At 40.4% G+C, this 20,571-nt stretch overlaps 1 protein-coding gene across 2 annotated transcripts in view; it reads left to right on the forward strand.

Moving 5' to 3' along the window:
• Positions 1-12,824: 12,824 nt before the first annotated feature.
• The window catches only part of KCTD3 (potassium channel tetramerization domain containing 3), a 65,810-nt gene continuing 58,063 nt past the window's right edge, over positions 12,825-20,571 (forward strand). Inside the window, exons 1-3 of one of the 2 annotated variants that reach the window (XM_065938327.1) lie at positions 12,825-13,268; positions 18,573-18,626; positions 18,874-18,919. In XM_065938327.1, coding sequence (XP_065794399.1) covers positions 13,186-13,268; positions 18,573-18,626; positions 18,874-18,919 — 183 coding nt within the window. In that variant the 5' untranslated portion in view covers positions 12,825-13,185. The remainder of the gene's footprint in view (positions 13,269-18,572; positions 18,627-18,873; positions 18,920-20,571) is intronic. The other variant, XM_065938326.1, reaches the window with a different exon arrangement.

A 20,571-nucleotide genomic window follows, 5' to 3' on the forward strand; every position in this document is an offset into this window, starting at 1 on the left:
TAAAGAAAGCTGAGTGCTGAAGAATTGATACTTTTGAATGTGGTGTTGGAGAAGACTCTTGAGAGTCCCTTGGACAGCAAGGAGATTCAACCAGTCCATCCTAAAGGAAATCAGTTCTGAATATTCATTGGAAGGACTGATGTTGAAGCTGAAACTCCAATACTTTGGCCACCTGATGAGAAGAGCTGACTCATTTGAAAAGATCCTGATGCTGGGAAAGATTGAAGACTGAAGGAGAAGCGGATGACAGAGGATGAGATGGTTGGATGGCATCACCGAGTCAATGGACATGAGTTTGAGTAAACTCCAGGAGTTGGTGATGGACAGGGAGTCCTGGCGTGTTTCAGTTCATAGGGTCGCAAAGAGTTAGACACGGCTGAGCAACTGAACTGAAATGAATAGCAAAGTGATGAAGAAAATATGCTGTTTATTGTGATTAGTTGCTTATTGTGTTTACTAATCAATATCCAGATTTATAATAAACTATGCTGTTGTGGTATTTGTGTACATTTCAAGGAAATTTTGAGACATATAGTTCTGACTTGCTTAATCTTAATTCATTAAAATATTGTTTAATAAAAGCTGTTCCAATTTTAAACTGCTTTGAAGATCCATTTTGGGTTTTTATTCTCTCAACTAATAAATAGTTTTCTAAGAGCAGAGAAAATTTAAAAAATCTCATCCAAAATGTGGTAACCACAAAGCTATTAGCAGTTCTTAATTTGGAACAAATTCCTTTTCCTTCCTATTAAGTATAACACTGTCAAAACTCTCCAGCATGGCTTACAAGATCCTTTATGATATGCATCCTACCTTTTTGACTGTTTTTCCTTTTTACTGTACCCATCTATTCCCTTTCTTCTTGCCCCAAGTGCCACCCTACCTAAGACAATCACCATGTGTGCGATAATAGAAAAAAAAAAAAAAAAATATATATATATATATATACACACACACACACACATATATGCATTTCTGCTCCAAGTTCCTGGAGCAGAACTCCTGAACTCCTTGTAATTTCCTGAGTAATAGGAATGTCTTTTGTTCTAATGAGATGACTCTCATAAGCCCTTGAATAGCTCCCAAATGAGGGGTGGTCACCAAGAAGGCCAAGCTATGATTGTGTTAGTCACTTAGTCGTGTCTGACTCTGAGACCCCATGGACTGTGGCCCACCAGGCTCCTCTGTCCATGGGATTCTCCAGGCAAGAATACTGCAGTGGGTTGCCATGCCCTTTTCCAGGGGATCTTCCCAACCCAGGGCTCAAACCCAGTTCTCCTGAATTACAGGCAGATTCTTCACTGTCTGAGCCACCAGGGAAATAAGCTATGACTAAAAGCTTGAAATTTTCAACCTTGCCCCTCATTCTCCTATAAAGAGAGAAGGGCCAGAAATGGAGTTGATTGATCAAGCCTCTGTGATGAAGCCTCTGTAAAAATCTCAACAGTATGAGTTCAGAGAGCTTCTGGATCAGTGAACACATTCACGTACACAGATGGTATGCACCCCACTCTATGGGGACAGAAGCTCCCGCTCTCAGGAACCTCCCAAACCTCACCCTCTATATCCCTTCAACTGGTGCTTTATCTATGGACTTTACCACAACCTTTAATAAACTGGTAAATTCAAGTGTTTCCCTGAGTTCTGTTAGCCAATCTAGCAAATTAATCAACCCGCAGGAGGGGGTTGTGGGAATCTCAGATTTGTAACCCAGTCAGACAGAAGTTGTGAGTGACCGGGTGTGTGGTCAGGCCGTGAAGGATGGCTGTTCTCTTGACTTTGTGCAGCCCGCTGCTCAGCACACCCTGCTTCACTCACGTGACCACCCAGTCCTCTTAATTATAAGCCTTAATTAGCCCCTGGTAACTGATGAGCACTTGCCACACTGTGCCAAGTTGCTTCAGTCGTAACCGACGCTGTGAGACCCTTTGGTCTGTAGCTCGCCAGGCTCCTCTGTCTATAAGATTCTCCAGGCAAGAATACCGGAGTGGGTTGCCATGCCCTCCTCCAGGCGGCTGATGAGCCCATGTGACGCCAATTTCCCTGTAAATGGTAGCCTTCTTCTCCCTCAAGTAATGAAGGCTGTTGATCAATTTACAAGTTATCGATTGCAGATATGACTGCATTCACAATGTGTAGACCATATGGCCACCTGGTTATTTCCTTTATTTAGTTTTTTGGAGTATGGCTGATTGACAATTGACTGGAGTATGGTAACTTCAGGCGTACAACAGAGTGAATCAGTTGGACACATATCCACTCCTTTTTAGCTTCTTTTCCCATACAGGTTATGACAGAGTATTGAACAGAGGTCCCTGAGCAGTAGGTCCTTCTTGGTTATCTACTTTATAATAGGGGGCGTGTGTCAATCCCCATCTTGCATTTTGGATGGCATGAGAGAGTTACCACCAATAAATCAGATAAGGGACATGATGCTGAATGGCACAGGTTTTCATTCTTTGTGACCTTAAATCAAGATGATATGTTGCTAAAACAGCTGTCTGGGTGTTGGAAAGCAGATTGTGACTGCAGAAAGCGGCCAGCTTCTGCTCAGAAGTCTGCGTCTGGAAATCAGCTTGAGAGGACAACAAATCTGTAACTGAAGGGGAAACTGAACAATGACTAACAGAGTACCATTCCCTTCAGTAATGAGCTTATCACCCACTCACCCAGGAAAGACTATTGGACATTCTAGTCACTAGTGGATCTTTTGTCTTTATTTATTTGTGTTTTTTTCATTTAGTTTTATTAGTTGGAGGCTAATTACTTTACAATATTGTAGTGGTTTTTGCCAAACATTGACATGACTCAGCCATGGATTTACATGTGTTCCCCATCCCAATCCCCCCTCCCGCCTCCCTCCCCATCCCATCCCTCTAGGTCTTCCCAGTGCACCAGCCCTCAGCACTTGTCTCATGCTTCCATCCTGGGCTGGCGATCTTTTTCACCCTTGACAGTATACTTGTTTCAGTGCTATTCTCTCAGATCACACCACCCTCACCTTCTCCCACAGAGTCCCAAAGTCTGTTCTGTACATCTGTGTTTCTTTTTCTGTTTTGCATATAGGGTTATCATTACCATCTTTTAAAATTCCATATATATGTGTTAGTATACCATATTGGTCTTTATCTTTCTGGCTTACTTCACTCTTTATGATGGGCTCCAGTTTCATCCATCTCATTAGAACTGATTCAAATGTATTCTTTTTAACGGCTGAGTAATATTCCATGGTGTATATGTACCATAGCTTCCTTATCCATTCATCTGCTGATGGGCATCTAGGTTGCTTCCATGTCCTGGCGATTATTAACAGTGCTGCGATGAACATTGCGGTGCACATGTCTCTTTTAGATCTGGTTTCCTCGGTGTGTATGCCCAGGAGTGGGATTGCTGGGTCATATGGCAGCTTCTGTCTTTAAAGACCAGTTACCAGGTTTGATAGAATTCAAGGTAAATAAGTGGGCTTGTGTGTAAACCATGTGCATGTGTGCTCAGTCGTGTCTGACTCTTTTGCAAACTGATGGACTGTAGCCCGCCAGGCTGCTCTGTCCATGGAATTCTCCAGGCAAGAATACTGGAGTGGGTTGCCATTTCCTTCTCCAGGGGATCTTCCTGACCCAGGGATTGAATCTAGATATGTAGCCTATGATGAACACTAAATGTGGCAGAATATAGGACTGGATGGTGAGGCCTTCAGTAATGTTCTCTAATGAACCAACTAGTTCTCTAATGAGCCAACCATAAGACATAAAAAGAGAATGATTATCCCTGAGATGTGAATAGACAGATTAAAAACAACATGACACCCCTAAGGAAGTAGATGGATGGTATTATATAATGACACCAGGAAATTGATGTGTGTAAAACCTTCACTCCAATATCTGGGATATGGTCTTTCCACAAACCAGATATGGTATGGAATTCAGTGAACAATGGCCACCCAGTCAATAGAGATATGTGCTATCTGAAAAAGATCATCTCTGTTGAGAAGGGATGGCAACTCACAGCATAATTTAAACCATAATCTGTTTGATGTGTCATTTATTATTTTAATATTTGCCAAAGCTGTATGGTGAACAAAGAACTTTTATTTCATTCAGTTCAGTTCAGTCGCTCAGTCATGTCCAACTCTTTGTGACGCCATGGACTGCAGCCAGACCTCCCTGTACATCACCAACTCCTGGAGTTTACTCAAACTCATGTCCATCGAGTCAGTGATGACATCCAACGATCTCATCCTCTGTCGTCCCCTTCTCCTCCCACCTTCAGTCTTCCCCAGCATTAGGGTCTTTTCAAATGAGTCAGTTCTTCTCATCAGGTGGCCAAAGTATTGGAGTTTCAGCTTCAGCATAAGTCCTTCCAATGAATATTCAGGACTGATTTCCTTTAGGATGGACTGGTTGGATCTCCTTGCTGTGCAAGGGACTCTCAAGAGTCTTCTCCAACACCACAGTTCAAAAGCATTAATTCTTCAGCGCTCAGCTTTCTATATAGTCCAACTCTCACATCCATACACAACTACTGGAAAAACCATAGCCTTGACTAGATGGACCTTTGTTGACCAAGTAATGTCTCTGCTTTTTAATATTCTATCTAGGTTGGTCATAACTTTCCTTCCAAGGAGCAAGTATCTTTTAATTTCATGGCTGCAATCACCATCTGCAGTGATTTTGAAGCCCCCCAAAGTAAAGTCTGTCACTGTTTCTACTGTTTCCCTATCTATTTACCATGAAGTGGTGGGACCAGATGCCATGATCTTAGTTTTCCGAATGTTGAGTTTTAAGCCAACTTTTTCACTCTCCTCTTTCACTTTCATCAAGAGGCTCTTTAGTTCTTCTTTGCTTTCTGCCATACTGGTGGTGTCATCTACATATCTGAGGTTTTCTATATTTCTCCTGGCAATCCTGATTCCAGCTTGTGCTTCATCCAGCCCAGTGTTTCTCATGATATACTCTGCATATAAGTTAAATAAGCAGGGTGACAATATACAGCCTTAACGTACTCCTTTTCCTATTTGGAACCAGTCTGTTGTTCCATGTCCAGTTCTAACTGTTGCTTCCTCACCTGCATACAGATTTCTCTGGAGACAGGTCAGGTGATCTGGTATTCCCAGCTCTTGAAGAATTTTCCACAGTTTGTTGTGATCCACACAGTCAAGGGGTTTGGCATAGTCAATAAAGCAGAAGTAGTTGTTTTTCTGGAACTCTCTTGCATTTTTTGATGATTATTTCATTGGTAGAATTCATTGAATATCACTTGGGTAAACATTGGTCCCTATGAAAAGAAGATAATATTCAGATTGAAATCTAGCACTTAATAACAGAAAAAAATTTGAGAAAAGCTTCTTTATATATTTTCTGCAAAATAGCTCTTTAATAGCCTTTAGAAACCTCCAAGAAAGGAGCCTTTAGTGCTTATAATCAATTGTTATAAAATGATATTAAGCCTGAGCAATTTGGTCAACCAGGAAAGAATAACTAGGATGTGATGGAGAAAGGTTTGAAGTAATACTCTTCTTTGTACCTAATGACTCTCACAATAATGGTTATAAACTAGGATGAAATTTTTCTTAAACCAACCTTTCAGATTCTATGGGAATTTTAAATAATCAAATTATATTTAGCATTGATGTATATATTCATTTAAGTAGCCTAATATATTGGTTATATGGTTATTTGTTAACAGAAATCTTATTTGTTTTACTCACTTTTTCTGTTCATTATGTGAGCTCATTCTGAGGTTTGAAGAAAGAATATATCTGATTTTTAAAAAGGAGATCACAATTTCAAGCTACAGTGATATGATTTCTTATTTAAACCATAGCATTAGGAAGTGCTTTCTCAAAAGTTCATGTATATTGTGTACATTTTTTGGTTCAAATTTTTTCCTACTAAATTAAGTATATGATGATGGTTACTTTTTAAGAAAGCAATCTTCATCTTCATCTTAATTTTAGTTAAAAATCTTATTGAAATGAATCCCACCCCCCCTTCAATTATTCTGTATTCTTTTAAATTAAGAAGTCTACTATTCTTAGATTCTTAGACTTTGAGCAAACCTACCAAGAAAAATGTTGTGCCTTTGAAATAATGAAATTTGTTAACATTTCTTCCAAGAAAGTGAGGTAGAACTAATGCTCTCTTAAATAATATAAAGGAAATAGTATCAGTTATAGAAGAAGTGTTTCTATATTTTGTGCTTGTATAGGAACAAAGCAGATCACAGGGCATAATGTCACAATTTGAACACTTGAAGAATTCTTCTGATTCCTTCCCTTTTCCCCAAATCTTGCAATAATGGAATGGGATTTGGATTCATAGTTTTCAAAGTACTTTTATATAATAATTTATTAACCTTTAATTAAAATTCAACATATATTGACTAATGGTTATAAGAAACTTTTAAAAAGTACTCAACTGAATATATTAATCAGTAGTATCATCAGAGAAACTGTTGAAAATAGACATATTATTATAGCCAAAGTAGTCCAAGTTTTAGTTCTTTTTACACTTTAAGGAACTGTTGGTGTTGAATTTTGTATAAATACAAACCTTGTATTTATATCTGGTTGTATTTAAGATTTAAAACTTTACGGGATGTCCTAATCTACTATATCCTATTTCAATAGCTAACCCACATTCCTGTAAATCAGAAATTTAAATGTGTTGCACAACATCTGGGGGAAATGGGAAGAATGATCACAACCATGGGAGTTTCCTCTGGACAAAGTGAAAGAAAATCATTATATTGTTTTCTTTTTACCTAGGATGACAATGTGGGGAGAAAATCCAGTTTAAGAATTTGACTGAAGTTTCCCTGGTGGCTTGGCAGTAAAGAACTCTCCTGCCAATGCAGGAGAAGCGGATTTGGTCCCTGGGTTGGGAAGTTCCCTAGGAGAAGGAAATGGCAACTCACTCCAGTATTCCTGCCTGGGAAATCCCAAGAACAGAGGAGCCGGGCAGGCTACAGTCCATGGGGTTGAAAAGAGTCAAATCTGACTTAGCAACTAAACAACAACAAAAAGAGTGGTTTCAGTTTGGGTGTCCCTCCTAAATTTCTGACCCCAAAATATAGCTGCCTACTCAACATCTCGCTTCAATATCTGATACAATGCTGCCTTAACTGTGGTCCTCTGACTGGAGCCCATCCACAAATCATTTGTTATCTGCAACATACTAAGTACAAAAATGAGAATGAGTTTAACAACTTTTATAGCAATTTCACTTCACCTCATTCAAGTTCATCAGCAATGTTCTTATCTCATTGCACAAGGTGTAGACCAGTTTGGATGTTGTCAAATTTGCTTGATCAGTTATACTTGGCATGGGTGAGTTCCAATCACATACAGTAGGAACAAATATTGATCTGCAATGAAATGGAAATAAAACAAAATTGTCCTTAGTCTAAGACAGTTTGAGAAGTACTGGTCTAGTAGATATTCAAATTCAACATGTCCACTAAAAACAAGGGGGGGGGGTGTTATTTAAAAAGTATTTAATTTATATTTTTACATGTATAAATCTTTAAATGATATAACATTTTAAAACTGTCATTCAGACAACCTTGAATCTACTCTATTTTTTTTTTTTTAATACGTACAAACAGCCTGATAGCTCAGTTGGTAAAGAATCTGCCTGCTATGCAGGAGACCCCAGTTTGATTCCTGGATCAGGAAGATCCACTGGAGAAGGGATAGGCTACCCATTCCAGTATTATTGGGCTTCCCTTGTGGCTCAGCTGGTAAAGAATTTGCCTGCAATGTGGGAGACCTGGGTTTGATCCTTGGGTTGGGAAGATCCCTGGAGAAGGGAAAGGCTACCTACTCCAGTATTCTGGCCTGGGTCGCAAAGAGTCGGATAAGTGAAAGTCTGAGTGACTTCTCCTGTGGCTCAGGAGATGAGGAAGCTGCCTGCAGTGCAGGAGCTGCAGGAGATGCGGGTTGGACCCCTGGGCCACCCACTCCAATATTCTTGTCTAGAGAATTCCGTGGATAGTGGAGCCTGGTGGGCTACAGTCCCTGGGGTCCCAAAGAGTTGGACACAACTGAAGCAACTTAGCATGTAAGCATGAGCGACTCACATTTTCAGTTTTTTTTTTTTATGCATATACGTACAAGTAATGCATGATTGAAAACTCATTGTAAACACTTTAAACAATGTGAAAATCCACAGTTAAAAGGTTCTGCCTCTGTTCTTCACGGATGCCTTCCTCGTCTTGATTGTAATGACTATCCTAGTGTTAACATTTCTTCCCAATTTAATATGTGCACTTTTATATAGAAATTAGGAGACACAGACAACTTTAGTTTTGCTTTTTTAAAATAAATGACATTGCACTCAATGTATTAGTCTGTGACCTGATTTTTTCCCTCACCTATTTATTTGGAGACCTTTTCTGGTCATTTCATAATGATTTGCTCCATAATAATCATAATATGCAGCAATTCAAAAAATCATTCCCCTATTGTTGAACAGTCTAATTGATTCTAAATACTGCTACAATAAATGTAGCAGTATCAATATCACTTCTTGATCTGTACCTTGTGCATTTCTACAATAGTTCTGCAGGATTTATTCCTAGAAGATAAGAGCTGGGTCAAGGGTGTATACATTTCAAATGTTGATACTCTCAAGTTGTCTTCCCAAAACTGTATCTTTTAAGTTTCAACCAAAAGTGCATGTATGTGACCATTTCAATATTAGGTATTTACCAAACCTCTTAATTTTTTCCAATCTTGTAACTGAAAATTACATCTTTCTCTGTTGTTTGAGAAAACATTTCAGTGTTTTTGTTAGTTATCATTCCATCACTTGCCTGTTGATATACTTTCCATATTTTTCACATTTTGTCTTCTCAGTTGATTTGTCAAATGATACGTGTAATCACGTGCTTTGGATTTTTAATCATTTGTCTGGTAGTATTAATATTTTTTCCCATTCTGCTGCTTATCTTTGTTAATAATGTTCTGATTTGTTCAAGTGAAAGTATTAGTGTCAGACTCTTTGCGACCCCGTGGTCTATAGCCCACCAAGTTCCTCTATCCATGAGATTTCCCAGACAAGAATACTGAAGTGGGTAACCATTCCCCTCTCCAGAGGATCTTCTTGACCCAGGGATTGAACCTGCAGTGACAGACAGATTCTTTACCACTGAGCCACCAGGACTGCCTTATTTATTTTTAAGGAGTAAATCATATCCTAACTTTAAGTTTTATGAGTAAGAAATCCCTTCAGGCTCACACTGATCTGGACACATCAAAAAGCCCTGACCATTTTATTTTATAAAATAGTTGGTCTTTTCTCTTCTGACGAAACATCTTACTGATAGTTAATAATTACTATGCATGAGATGAATATAGTTTCATTTATTTATTTCAGGAAAGATAAGCCTTGTCACAAATAATTTTACACTTTTTTTTTTAACTTACAAGGCTTTATTCCAATCTGTGTTGGCTCTTAAGTTTATTAAAGAGAAAAATCTGTTAATAAATGCTCTTTTACTTTTTCCAGTGGAAAAATTAAACATCCAGGGATAATTAAATGGTCTTTTTTAACCACCTAATTCTGTCCTTCAAATTTGAAAGCAAAGGGTTAGAACAAAGACAGTTAACACTATTTAAAGTGTGAAAGGGCTTCCTGGGTAGCTCAGCGGGTAAAGAATCCACCTGCAATACAGGAGACCCTGGTTCAATCCCTGGGTAGGGAAGTTCCCCTAGAGAAGGGATAGGCTACCGACTCCAGCATTGCCTGGAGAATTCCCACAGACAGAGGAGCCTGGCGGGCTGCAGTCCATGGGACTGCAGAGTCAGACACGACTGAGCTACTAAGAACAAAGTGAAAAATAATTAGTTTGTTGCTCCCTTATCTTCTCAATATAAAGTGAAGGACTCAGGATATTCGTTGGAAGAACTGATGCTGAAGCTGAAGCTCTAATATTCTGGCCACTTGATGTGAAAAGTCGCTCATTGGAAAAGATCCTGATGCTGGGAAAGACTGAGGGCAAGAGAAAAACAGGGCAACAGAGAATGAGATGATTGCATGACATCATTGACTCAATGGCTTGAGTTTGAGCAAACCCTGGAGACAGGGAAGGACAGGGAAGCCTGGCGTGCTGCGGTCCATGGGGTCCCAAAGAGTTGAACACAACTGAGAGACTGAATAACAATAAAGTGAAGATATGAGATGCTGTGCCCTGGTTTCAAACTGTCTTCAAATTCCTGCTATGCCACATGACAGCTACATAATTTTGAACAAGTTTTCTGATCATTTTAAGTCCTACTTTTCTATTTTTGAAATAGTAAAACAATATTTGTGATAAAAAATGACAGAAAATATCTAAATCACTTAGCATGTGATAAATCCTTAAATATAGATCAGCTGTCAGTACCATCATTAACTGGGAGTAAATAATATTTATCTTATATCTGTAAGTACTGCTTTCCTCTTTTAAGTCAAATTTGGATAAGGTCATCTTGTGTGTGCTAAGTCGCTTCAGTCATGTCCAACTCTTTGCTACCTTTTGGACAGTTGCCCACCAGGCTCCTCTGTCCATGGGATTCTCCAGGTAAGGATACAGAATGGGTTACCATGTCTTCCCTTCCAGGGGACCTTTCTGACCCAGAGATCAAAACTGAGTCTCCTACAACTCCTGTATTGCAGGCGGATTTTTTTTTTTTTTTTTTTTTACCATTGAGCCACTGGGAAAGCCCAAGGGCATCATATCACTGGCATATTTGCCAGCAGAGGACTAAAAAATTTTTATAATAATGAAAATTAAAAACAATATCACATAGGTCTTCACGTTGAATTCCTAAGGTGAAACAATACGAAACATGATTCACGCTAAGGATTTAGTACCACAAACAACTTCTGAAACATCGTATACCATCTTTGCTGGCTTGAGGGGAATTGGGTTGTTGACAAAAGAAATTACTCAGTAGATCAAAGAAAGAAATGAAGACATCAACTATACTTCAGTAAAAAGTATGTATGTATATATTAAATAAAAAAGAACTTAGAAAATCTCCAAAGATTAAAAAAGAAATAGAAAACTGTTCTGCCCACAAGAGGTCAAAGCACAGCTATACTAGTGTTTGAGACAGAGGACTGGACACTAAATGATGGTTTACACAATTCAGATCTACGGGTATAAAGTGAGTGGCCCCAAGATTAAGAAGGAAGTTTATCTCCTAAGGAGGTCTGGGGAAGGCAGATGCTCCTTGTGTTGATCTTAAAACTTTCCCCCTCTTGCCATAAAATATGAATTTTACTTCACAAGCTATTATAGTGTTACTATTTAAAGATATATCTTAGTAGCCATTAGAGCTTTAGTTTGAAAAATGTACTACTTAAAGCAAAAACAAATAATATTTACAAAAATTGTATCTGTATGTGTAACATTAGTTGACTGCTTACTATAGTCAGGAGCATGGGGGCCTACACAGCCTAGGGTTCTACCTTTTTTTGCTTGTCTTTTGTTTCCTCCCCTGCTTAACAAAATCTAACTTCTTGGGAGAGTAGGGATGAGATGGAAGAGGATAAGGTAAGGAGTTTGCTAATGTAAGTGCTATAAACTTTTAAAATCCTCAAATTTTCACCACATTTCCACAGTAAATAGTACATGTTTAGGCAAAACTTCTACCTCTAAGAAAATTTCCTTTCTTCTCCCACATCCACGTGGAGAAGGTGTTACTGAGTCCAAGCTCAGTCTAGCCACCTCAGGATAGGCCAATAAATCCAAGAGACAAGGTGTTGAGGCAAGGAACACTACTTTATTCAGGAGCTGGCTAGCTAGCTGACAGAAAAGACAGCAGAGCAGCGTCTGAAAAATAACCATCTCTTTGGGGCCTGGATGCCAGGTTCTTTTATGGCTCAGAGGTTCGGGGAGGTGAGGAAACAAAGTAAAAAGGTTATTTAATTCTTGCAAATATCTCTTAGAATGGCAAGCCTCAGGCAGGGGGGATCTGTTTCATTTCTTTATAGTCAGCTCACAGGTGGTGTGAAACGATCTCCCGTCATGTGAAGAAACAAAGATGCCACAGCTATCTGGCATTCTGGCCCCCCAAACGTGAATATCTCCGTCATACAGGCAAGCAGCCCTACGGGTAAGCAGCGGACGAGAGGCGCCATTTCCCACACAAATAACTCAAGAATGTCACAGTCCTTCACAGGTGGGCAGGGTCACCTTATCTCTCAGTGGAGCCCAACAAAGTCACCCTAGCCCAAGGGTCAAGTGTGAGTGTGTGTGTGTGTGTATGTGTGTGTAAGGGGGGAGGGGGGGCAGGTTATCTCTCAGTGGAGCCAAAGTCACCCTAGCCCAAGGGTCAGGTTGAAGGTGTGTGGGGGACCAGGAAGAGGTGAGGAAGGAGGGGGGGGGGGGAAAGGGAGAGGGATGTAGGGAGAGGGGGAGAGGGGGAGAGGGGGGAGGGGGGAGGGGGAGTGTGGGGGTGAGGGGTTCCCTGAGGCAGGCCATTCTGTAAGCCCATAATAACAAAAGAGACAAAATAAGAGTTAAAGTCACAGAAGCAGATCCCGTGTGGTGTCAACATTAACCCTTCCTGGCTACAAAGAGAGACAGTCAAGATGTTTAGGACAGTTTGTCCAGACTTGCCCTCAATCTGAGAAATCTCGAGTCCCAGGGCTGGAAAATCTGAAACCTAAAAGGCAGAGGCGATTGTAGCGGGAGGGAGGGAAGAAACAGGATCCCGGGGGCGGCGCTGGGCCCGGAGCGCCTTCCTCCCGCCCTCCCGGCGTGCCGGCCTCGGGGCTAGGGAGCTCCACCCCGCCGCTCCTCTCCCCTCCTTGAGCTTCGCGGGCTTCGGCGGGCGAAGGGCCCGGCGCCGCCGTATTTTGTCCCGCGCGGCGATCCCTCCTCGCGCGGACGCCGTGGCCGCGGCGGTGGCGACGGGGCTCGCGGGGAGCTGACCGCAGGCGCCCCGGCCCGGCGGCCTGGAGGCCGCGAGAGGCGGAGGCCCGGCCGCCCTCCTGCTCTGCGGACGCCGAGGAGCCCCACCCGGCCGGCGAGAAGGTGGGGGAGGCTCCGCGCGCCGCCGGCCCCTCGGCCGCCGCCGCCCTGCTGGCTCTGCAGCCGCCACCGCCGCCGCCGCCGCCGCCTCGGGCTCCCGCCGCGGGCTCGGCGGCCCCGGCCGGGGAGGGAGGGCGGCGGGCGCCGCCGGAGCCGCCGGACATGGCTGGAGGGCACTGCGGCAGCTTTGCCGCGGCGGCGGCCGGCAGCGGCGAGATCGTGCAGCTGAACGTGGGGGGGACCAGGTGAGCCAGGGGGAAGGGGCTCGGGGCCGGGATGCGGCGGGCAGGGTCCTCAGGGGCCGGCATCGCAGACGAGCGGTTTGAGGAGCGCAGGGCCCCTCCGGGCGGGTGTGGAGGGGCAGGCGGCCTTGAGAGTCCCTGAGAGCCGGGCCCTTGGCCGCGCTGCCGCCTTCCTAGGACGCCGGCCACGATCCTCCCCTTTTTAGGAGATCTGCCCGGGGAACCTTCTGTAACCTTTTTTTACCTAACTTGGCGCGTACTTTTGAGTTCATTTTGTCGAAGCCCGGCCTTGTGGTCTGGCTGTTGCAGGTGAACCTGCCTCCCTTTCTATTTGGTCAACGAGGTAACATCTGTTTGCTCGGGCGAGAACGCCTCATTGAGGGCTGTTTTTAATCGCCAATAATTTCGGTGGAGGGAGCATTGTCGGTTTGCGGTGCGCTCTTATTTATTTCCAGAGTTTCTTGGTTCATGGCTCTGAAGGGTCTGTTCTGCTTGTAGCGCCGTGTGTCTGGAAGCTGCAGTTTTGAAGAGTTGGTTCTGGGAAACCTTGGTAGTGGCACCGTGTGGCGCCCTCCTAGTAAACAGACCGAAAGCTCTTCTCTCATCTTTCTGGTCTTCCGTTCCCTTACTGTGTGTCTTTTAATGAGCTTGTTGGGGGTAAAAAAATAGTATGCTTTTGGATTTGATATGGTTTATGAGTCACTCCTCTCGGAAATGCGAGTTTGGCAGCCCTGTTTGAAGGAAAGGGTGGTTGCCGTTTTAGGCTAGGTAAGAGATAAGCCATGAAGCGCCTTGGAATTCAGTGTATTTTGCTGTGTTGGAGAAGATAAAAGATTTTCAACGCTTGGGAGTTTTTAAGTAGTGTTTTTAAAAATGCAGAACGGCAGCACTGTGAACCGTAGTGATAACGATTGTGTAGTGTTTTAATAGTTTTCCAAGTGTGCTGGAGAATTCAACACAGGAAACAGTAATTCCTGTTATTCTGCTCACTCTTTTTTCTCCCTCATCCCAAACTGTTACTTGAAGAATTTACAGCTTTATTGCTGCTACATAGATTTCGGTTTCATGGAGTAGAAGATTGGTGTTTCCTAATTTAAGACACGGATAGTTTACCAAAATGAAAGTTTTGCAGGTTTGGTAACTTCAGGTCAGCTCAGTTGTGTCTGACTCTTTGCAACCCCATGGATTGCAACATGCCAGGCCTCCCTGTCCATCCCCACCTCCTGGAGTTTGAGTAAACTCATGTCCATTGAGTCAGTGATGCCATTCAACCATCTCTTTCTTTGTCCTCCCCTTCTCCTCCTGCCTTCAATCTTTCCCAGCATCAGGGTCTTTTCAAATGAGGCAGTTCTTCATCTCTGGTGGCCAAAGTATTGGAGTTTCAGCTTCAGCATCAGTCCTTCCGATGAATGTTCAGGACTGATTTCCTTTAGGATGGACTGGTTGGATCTCCTTGCAGTCCAAGGGCCGCTCAAGAGTCTCCTCCAACACCACAGTTCAAAAGCATCAATTCTTCGGTGCTCAGCTTTCTTTAAAATAGTCCAACTCTCAAATTCATACATGACTACTGGAAAAACCATAGCTTTGATTACACGGCCCTTTGTTGGCCAAGTAATGTCTCTGTTTTTTAATATTCTGTCTAGGTTGGTCATAACTTTTCTTCCAAGGAGTAAACGTCTTTTAATTTCATGGTTGCAATCACCATCTGCAGTGATTTTGGAGCCCCCCAAAATCTGTCTGTCACTGTTTCCACTGTTTCCCCATCTATTTGCCATGAAGTGGTGGGACCAGATGCCATGATCTTAGTTTTCTGAATGTTGAGTTTTAAGCCAACTTTTTCACTCTCTTTCACTTTCATCAAGAGGCTTTTTAGTTCTTCACTTTCTGCTATAAGGGTGTGTGTCATCTGCATATCTGAGGTTATTGATATTTCTTCTGGCAATCTTGATTCCAGCTTGTGCTTCATCCAGCCCAGCGTTTCTCATGATGTGCTCTGCATATAAGTTAAATAAGCAGGGTGACAATTTACAGCCTTGACGTACTCCTTTTCCTATTTGGAACCAGTCTGTTGTTCCATGTCCAGTTCTAACTGTTTCTTCCTGACGTGCATACAGATTTCTCAAGAGGCAAGTAAGGTGGTCTGGTATTCCCATCTCTTAAAGAATTTTCCAGAGTTTGTTGTGATCCACACAGTCAAAGGCTTTGGCATAGTCAATATAGCAGAAGTAGATATTTTTCTGGAACTTACGAATGCAAAAATGAATACCCTGCAAGGGCTGGCCTTCAAAAGAGTAGCACTATAGTCTTCCCTAGTTTCTAATTTCTGTTGATTGTTCATATACTTTTTGAATGCTATAGAGGACCTTCTAGTTTAATTCTAAAAGTGTTCGCTGTGTTTGAAAGTAAATGGCTTAAAAATGAATTAACTCTTGTTAATGATTGTAGAATTGAGTTTAAAATTTTAAACTGTATAAGAGTTATCTTGGAGCTGAACATTTTACTTTTCATTACATATAAAATTTGATTTTATCAGGTTTTAAATTTTTCTACATGATTTAAAAAATACAACATAAATATATTATCAGATTGGACAGTTTAGAAGGCAGGTGCGAGTTGTTACATAGGAATAAGAAAGTTTAAAAAGCCCAAACTTGAGACTTGCTAGGATAAATCTATAAAATAAGTGATGACATATAGAAAATAGAACATTCAGTTCCAAGTTCTCTGCAGATATTTTGAGTTACTTTGGACCATAGACAGTTGCAGCATTTTAGAACTAGGAGGGATCTAGAAATTATCTTGAGTAAAACACAGGTTAATAGTCACTTGAGGCATTATAAAAGAAAAAAAAAAATCCTCCTGTGGTTGTCTTTGAAGTTGAGGAATTGCCCCCAGGAGAACCACCTGTGGCATATAGTTAATGTCAGCTGTGAAGTGATAGCCTGAAACTCAGAAGGAGCTTTTCTTTTGAGCAGAGTAGGGAGCATCTCCCCACTCCCCACAAGAGAGGATAGGAAAATGGATCTATTCAAAGGATTTATAGAAATGACTGATTTTTATGATTTATTTAACACTTTATGGATGGCTCAGAAAGAAGATGAGGTTTCATTTAGAATTGTTAATATTATTACTTACCCAAAAAAAAGTCTAATGAGGTGAAAGAAAGACAGTATGGCTCAATTTGTGATTAATTCTGCTTTGAGTATGATTTTAGGCATCATGAGAGAAGTCTGGGACCAGTCAGTGGAAGTCTAGCTCAGCAACCTTGGGCAAATTATTTTTTAGTGCTTAGTTTCCTAAAATATTTAATGACATTAATAGTACCAGCCTTCTAAACTAATTTGAAGCATTAAGTGGGAAATACAAGTGTTTAGTGGCATTAGCTGTCAATAGTAACTTTACAGAATAATTTTAACTTGATTGCTTCCAAATAAATTTAGTAGGAAGTTAGTAGCATAGTGTATAAATGTGGATAAGGACCAGATTGCACATGACCTTTTTCTTGGCATACTGTGGGTATGAAATAAAACAGAAAAGGCTTTTCGTATGTATTTCAGAAAGTTATGCTTGTCATGTGTAATTTAAATGTAGTTTTCGTGAAATCATATTTGGAAACAGTTTTAGAGCCATGGGTTTTTTTTTCTCTCCTGTCTTTTAAAGTTTGGGGGGAAAAAATTGGTGGGGATGAGAGTCCAGTCCCCTTGCCTAAAAATTACAGATTACTAAACTTAGCTGAATTGTTGATTTTAACTTAAATTTATAATATGAGGCTTCCCTGGTGGCTCAGATGGTAAAGACTTCCTGCAATGCAGGAAACCCAGGTTCAATCCTTGGGATGGGAAGATCCCCTGGAGAAGGAAATGGCAACCCACTCCAATATTCTTGCCTGGAAAATCCCAGACTGTAGCCTGGGGTCGCAGAGTCAGACAGGACTGAGCGACTAACACTCTCACATTCATACCCATCTGAATTACTGATTTTAATTTAAATTGCTAATATGACCTTAAGCAGACCTGTGTAATTTTCTAAGTAACAAAATTTGAGTTATTTGGCAGACAATTTGCTGAATAAGCAGTGAACATGAAAGGTCACAAGTTAGAAATGATCCTTATTTGGAAATGAATTTGATGGCTTCCAAAACGCAGTGATTCATTTTTTGCAGTGGATCCTTGGATCTTTCAGTTTACTGTTTACTGGGTTTGCTTCTATTTGACCAAGTCAGTTTCCTCTACTTAGTTGTAATCTACTTTTCATTTTTTCTTAAAGAGCGTGCTAAGAAATACGCTTGGGAAAATTCGCCATATTCTGTTGGGTAAACTGGCTGCTTTCTCAGTCTGCCCAATGGGCATAGGAACTGCTTTAAAACAGTCATGATGCTGGAAAATGAATGGAGAAAAAATAAAGGTCTGTAAGGCTCTCTTCTGTGCGAGGACACATGATGATGGGGCAACAAGTCAGGAATACGTAGTACAGTGTGATGAGGCTTAAAATGAAAATATTCAGATATCAGTTGCACCATGTATCAGATTCTTTGCCGTGCTAGTTTATGTCAGTTTATTGTTTTGCCTCGGTCTGTTACAGTAGACTTTGATAAAGCATACTTCCCACCCCCACCGTTGGTGGTAATACATAGGCTTGATCAAATGGAGTTAACCTCAAAACAGTATTTACTGAGTGATTTTTGAATGAATGAATTGAGTCGTTGTGAATAGCCCAAGACTGTAAGGGAAGTGTTAAATGTACTCTGTGCAGTGGAGTTAATATGAGCTTAAAAAGCTACTCTAGGATAGACTATTTGGAAAAGCCAATTAAGGAGAAGGTAAAACCTTCGTGGTATCAAGAAAGATGGGTAGAACTCGAATAACTGAACATGAGGTTGATACAGCTGCGATGAAGATTCTGAAATGTTCTGACGTGGTGTAAGCATGGATTGTTTGGGGATGTTAAATGCTATCTTTCTTATTAGAAGGCAGTAGTTGGTGTTGGAGAGGTGAAATGGTGACCTGAAGGTAATTTCATATGTTGAGAAGTTTAGACTTCGTGTGATGGGCATGTTAGAAAGTAGTGTTTTAGGAAGCTTTATATGTAAGCGAATTAATTATTTGATTTTGTTGAGAGTTCTTGGAATAATCTTAACTCTGAAATGAAAGCAGAATTTTACAATGTGAGATGTTAATAAATATAATTGATACAGCTAGAGCTGGGCAACAACGTGTAAGTCATTAGCCAGCAGTTTAAACCAAGTTAACTAACACTGACATTTCAATCCTCTCCTCCCTTGTAATACCAGATATTTTTTAATTGCAGATTTAGTACCTCAAGACAAACACTTATGTGGATTCCAGATTCCTTTTTTTCCAGGTATTTCATGTAATTCTTTAGTACTTTTAAAAAATAGAGTTGATTATTCATCAAACAATAAAAAATTCTCTTGCCAGTTACATTAATATTTTTATTAGATAAAATCTTAACTCTTTGAATATTTAAGTTGTTATTTACTTTGGAGATACAATGATTCATTTTTACTGGTCTTTGACCTTTGAAAGAATTAGGACATTTTTATTCATACTCATGTTTTAAAAACTAATCCTGTCTTAATGATTTTTAGTTTGCTGAGTGGAAGAATTTCAACACTTCGAGATGAAACTGGTGCTGTGAGTATAATAATGTTGATGTGTATTTCTAAATTAGATCAAATAATGCTCTAATGTTTGGTCCTTATACTCTTAGAAGATAGAGGAAGTAATCTTTTAATAACTACTAAATGAAATATATGTTCTTAGATTTTTATTTCTTGTCATGAATTATTTCTGTAACTAGATGAGAACTCAAAACAGAGTACTGCATATACTATTTTAAATAATCATTAGAAATTATAGGATCTGAGCTTACATTGTCGAGAGGAAATATTTCTTTTAATCAATAATTGAAACTTTAACAGTGAATAGATAGGTGTAAACAGAAGTTTTGATATTAGAGTGGTAAAATGTTGCAAATTTGTGAAGCCCTACAATTTTTTGTTCTGAAGAATAACCTTATGAACTTGTGCAGCCATGGTGGAGTGAGGGAAGTAAAGAATTACTAAGTTTCAGCACACAAAAAAGTATTTCTTTATCTTAAAAGCAGTTTTAATATGCACAGTAGCAGGGCAGGTAATTGTGAAAAGCAAATAAGACTTTCAGTTTGGAGGCAGCAAAATGACCACAGGTGTTTATTTGCTGTGCTGAGGTTTGCAGATCAATAAAGTAGCACGAGCAAATATGTCCGTGTGAGGTTATAGAAAGGACATCAGTAACAAGACCCACAAATCTATGGTGTTTCTTCAACTTCAGCTTGATTCTAATAAAAAGCGAGAATTTATGAAGCCAGAAGAACCTCATTCACTGTATATAACACTGTATATAATAATTGATCATAGTAGGAAGAGGTATATTTTTTGCTTCATTCTGCTGTCTGATTGACTTAAATAAATCTTAAAAGATAATCAGTTTTATAGTTAGAGCTTTTGTAATTGGTTCAAAATAATATTGGCATACATTCCTGTAAAGAGTTATCAATTATATATTTCCTATTTTCTAAACATTTTCCCCATAAGTATTTCATGGTGGGTGCTTCAGGTATGTCCAACTCTATGTGACCTTATTCCGTGGTACTGTATTTATTTAAAAAAATTTGTTCTTGTCACTTTTTCTTTTACCCCACCCTCAGTCCTTGAGAAAACAGATAGTGGTATGTGAAAGTGTACTTTTATAATACACATGGGACAATCAAGAAAAGTGTGAAAGTGTTATTCAGTTTTGACTTTTTTGATTGTACACTGTTGTTTTAATGATTCGTTTAAGTCACAGATTATGCAAATCATCACTATCACCAATAATTAGGGATGATATAAAATGTATTTTTGCTTATTATTTTCAAAGTGTTAATTTCTAGAATATTTCAGATAAAAATTTTCCTTTCAGTGTCCCTTTGACTAAAGATGTTAGTTAAGTAGAAATAAGGACTTCCCTGGTGGTCCAGTGGTTAAGAATCCGCCTACCAATGCAGGGGACACGGTTGGATCCCTGGCCTGGAAGATTGCACATGTCACAGAGCAGCTAAGCCCGTGCACTAGAAGCCCGAGTGCCCTGGAGCCCATGCTCCAGAGAAGCATCTAGGGAGAAGCCTGCACATCTCAGCCAGAGAGTAGGCACCGCTCATTGCGGCTAGAGAAAACCTGTGCATAGCAGTGAAGACCCAGTGCTGCTAAAAATAAATAGAAATTTAAAAAAATTAGAAATGAGAAAATGGACCCATTTGATACCAT

This window comes from Muntiacus reevesi, chromosome 5 (assembly GCF_963930625.1).
Source record: "Muntiacus reevesi chromosome 5, mMunRee1.1, whole genome shotgun sequence".
Classification (NCBI taxonomy): Eukaryota; Metazoa; Chordata; class Mammalia; order Artiodactyla; family Cervidae; genus Muntiacus; species Muntiacus reevesi.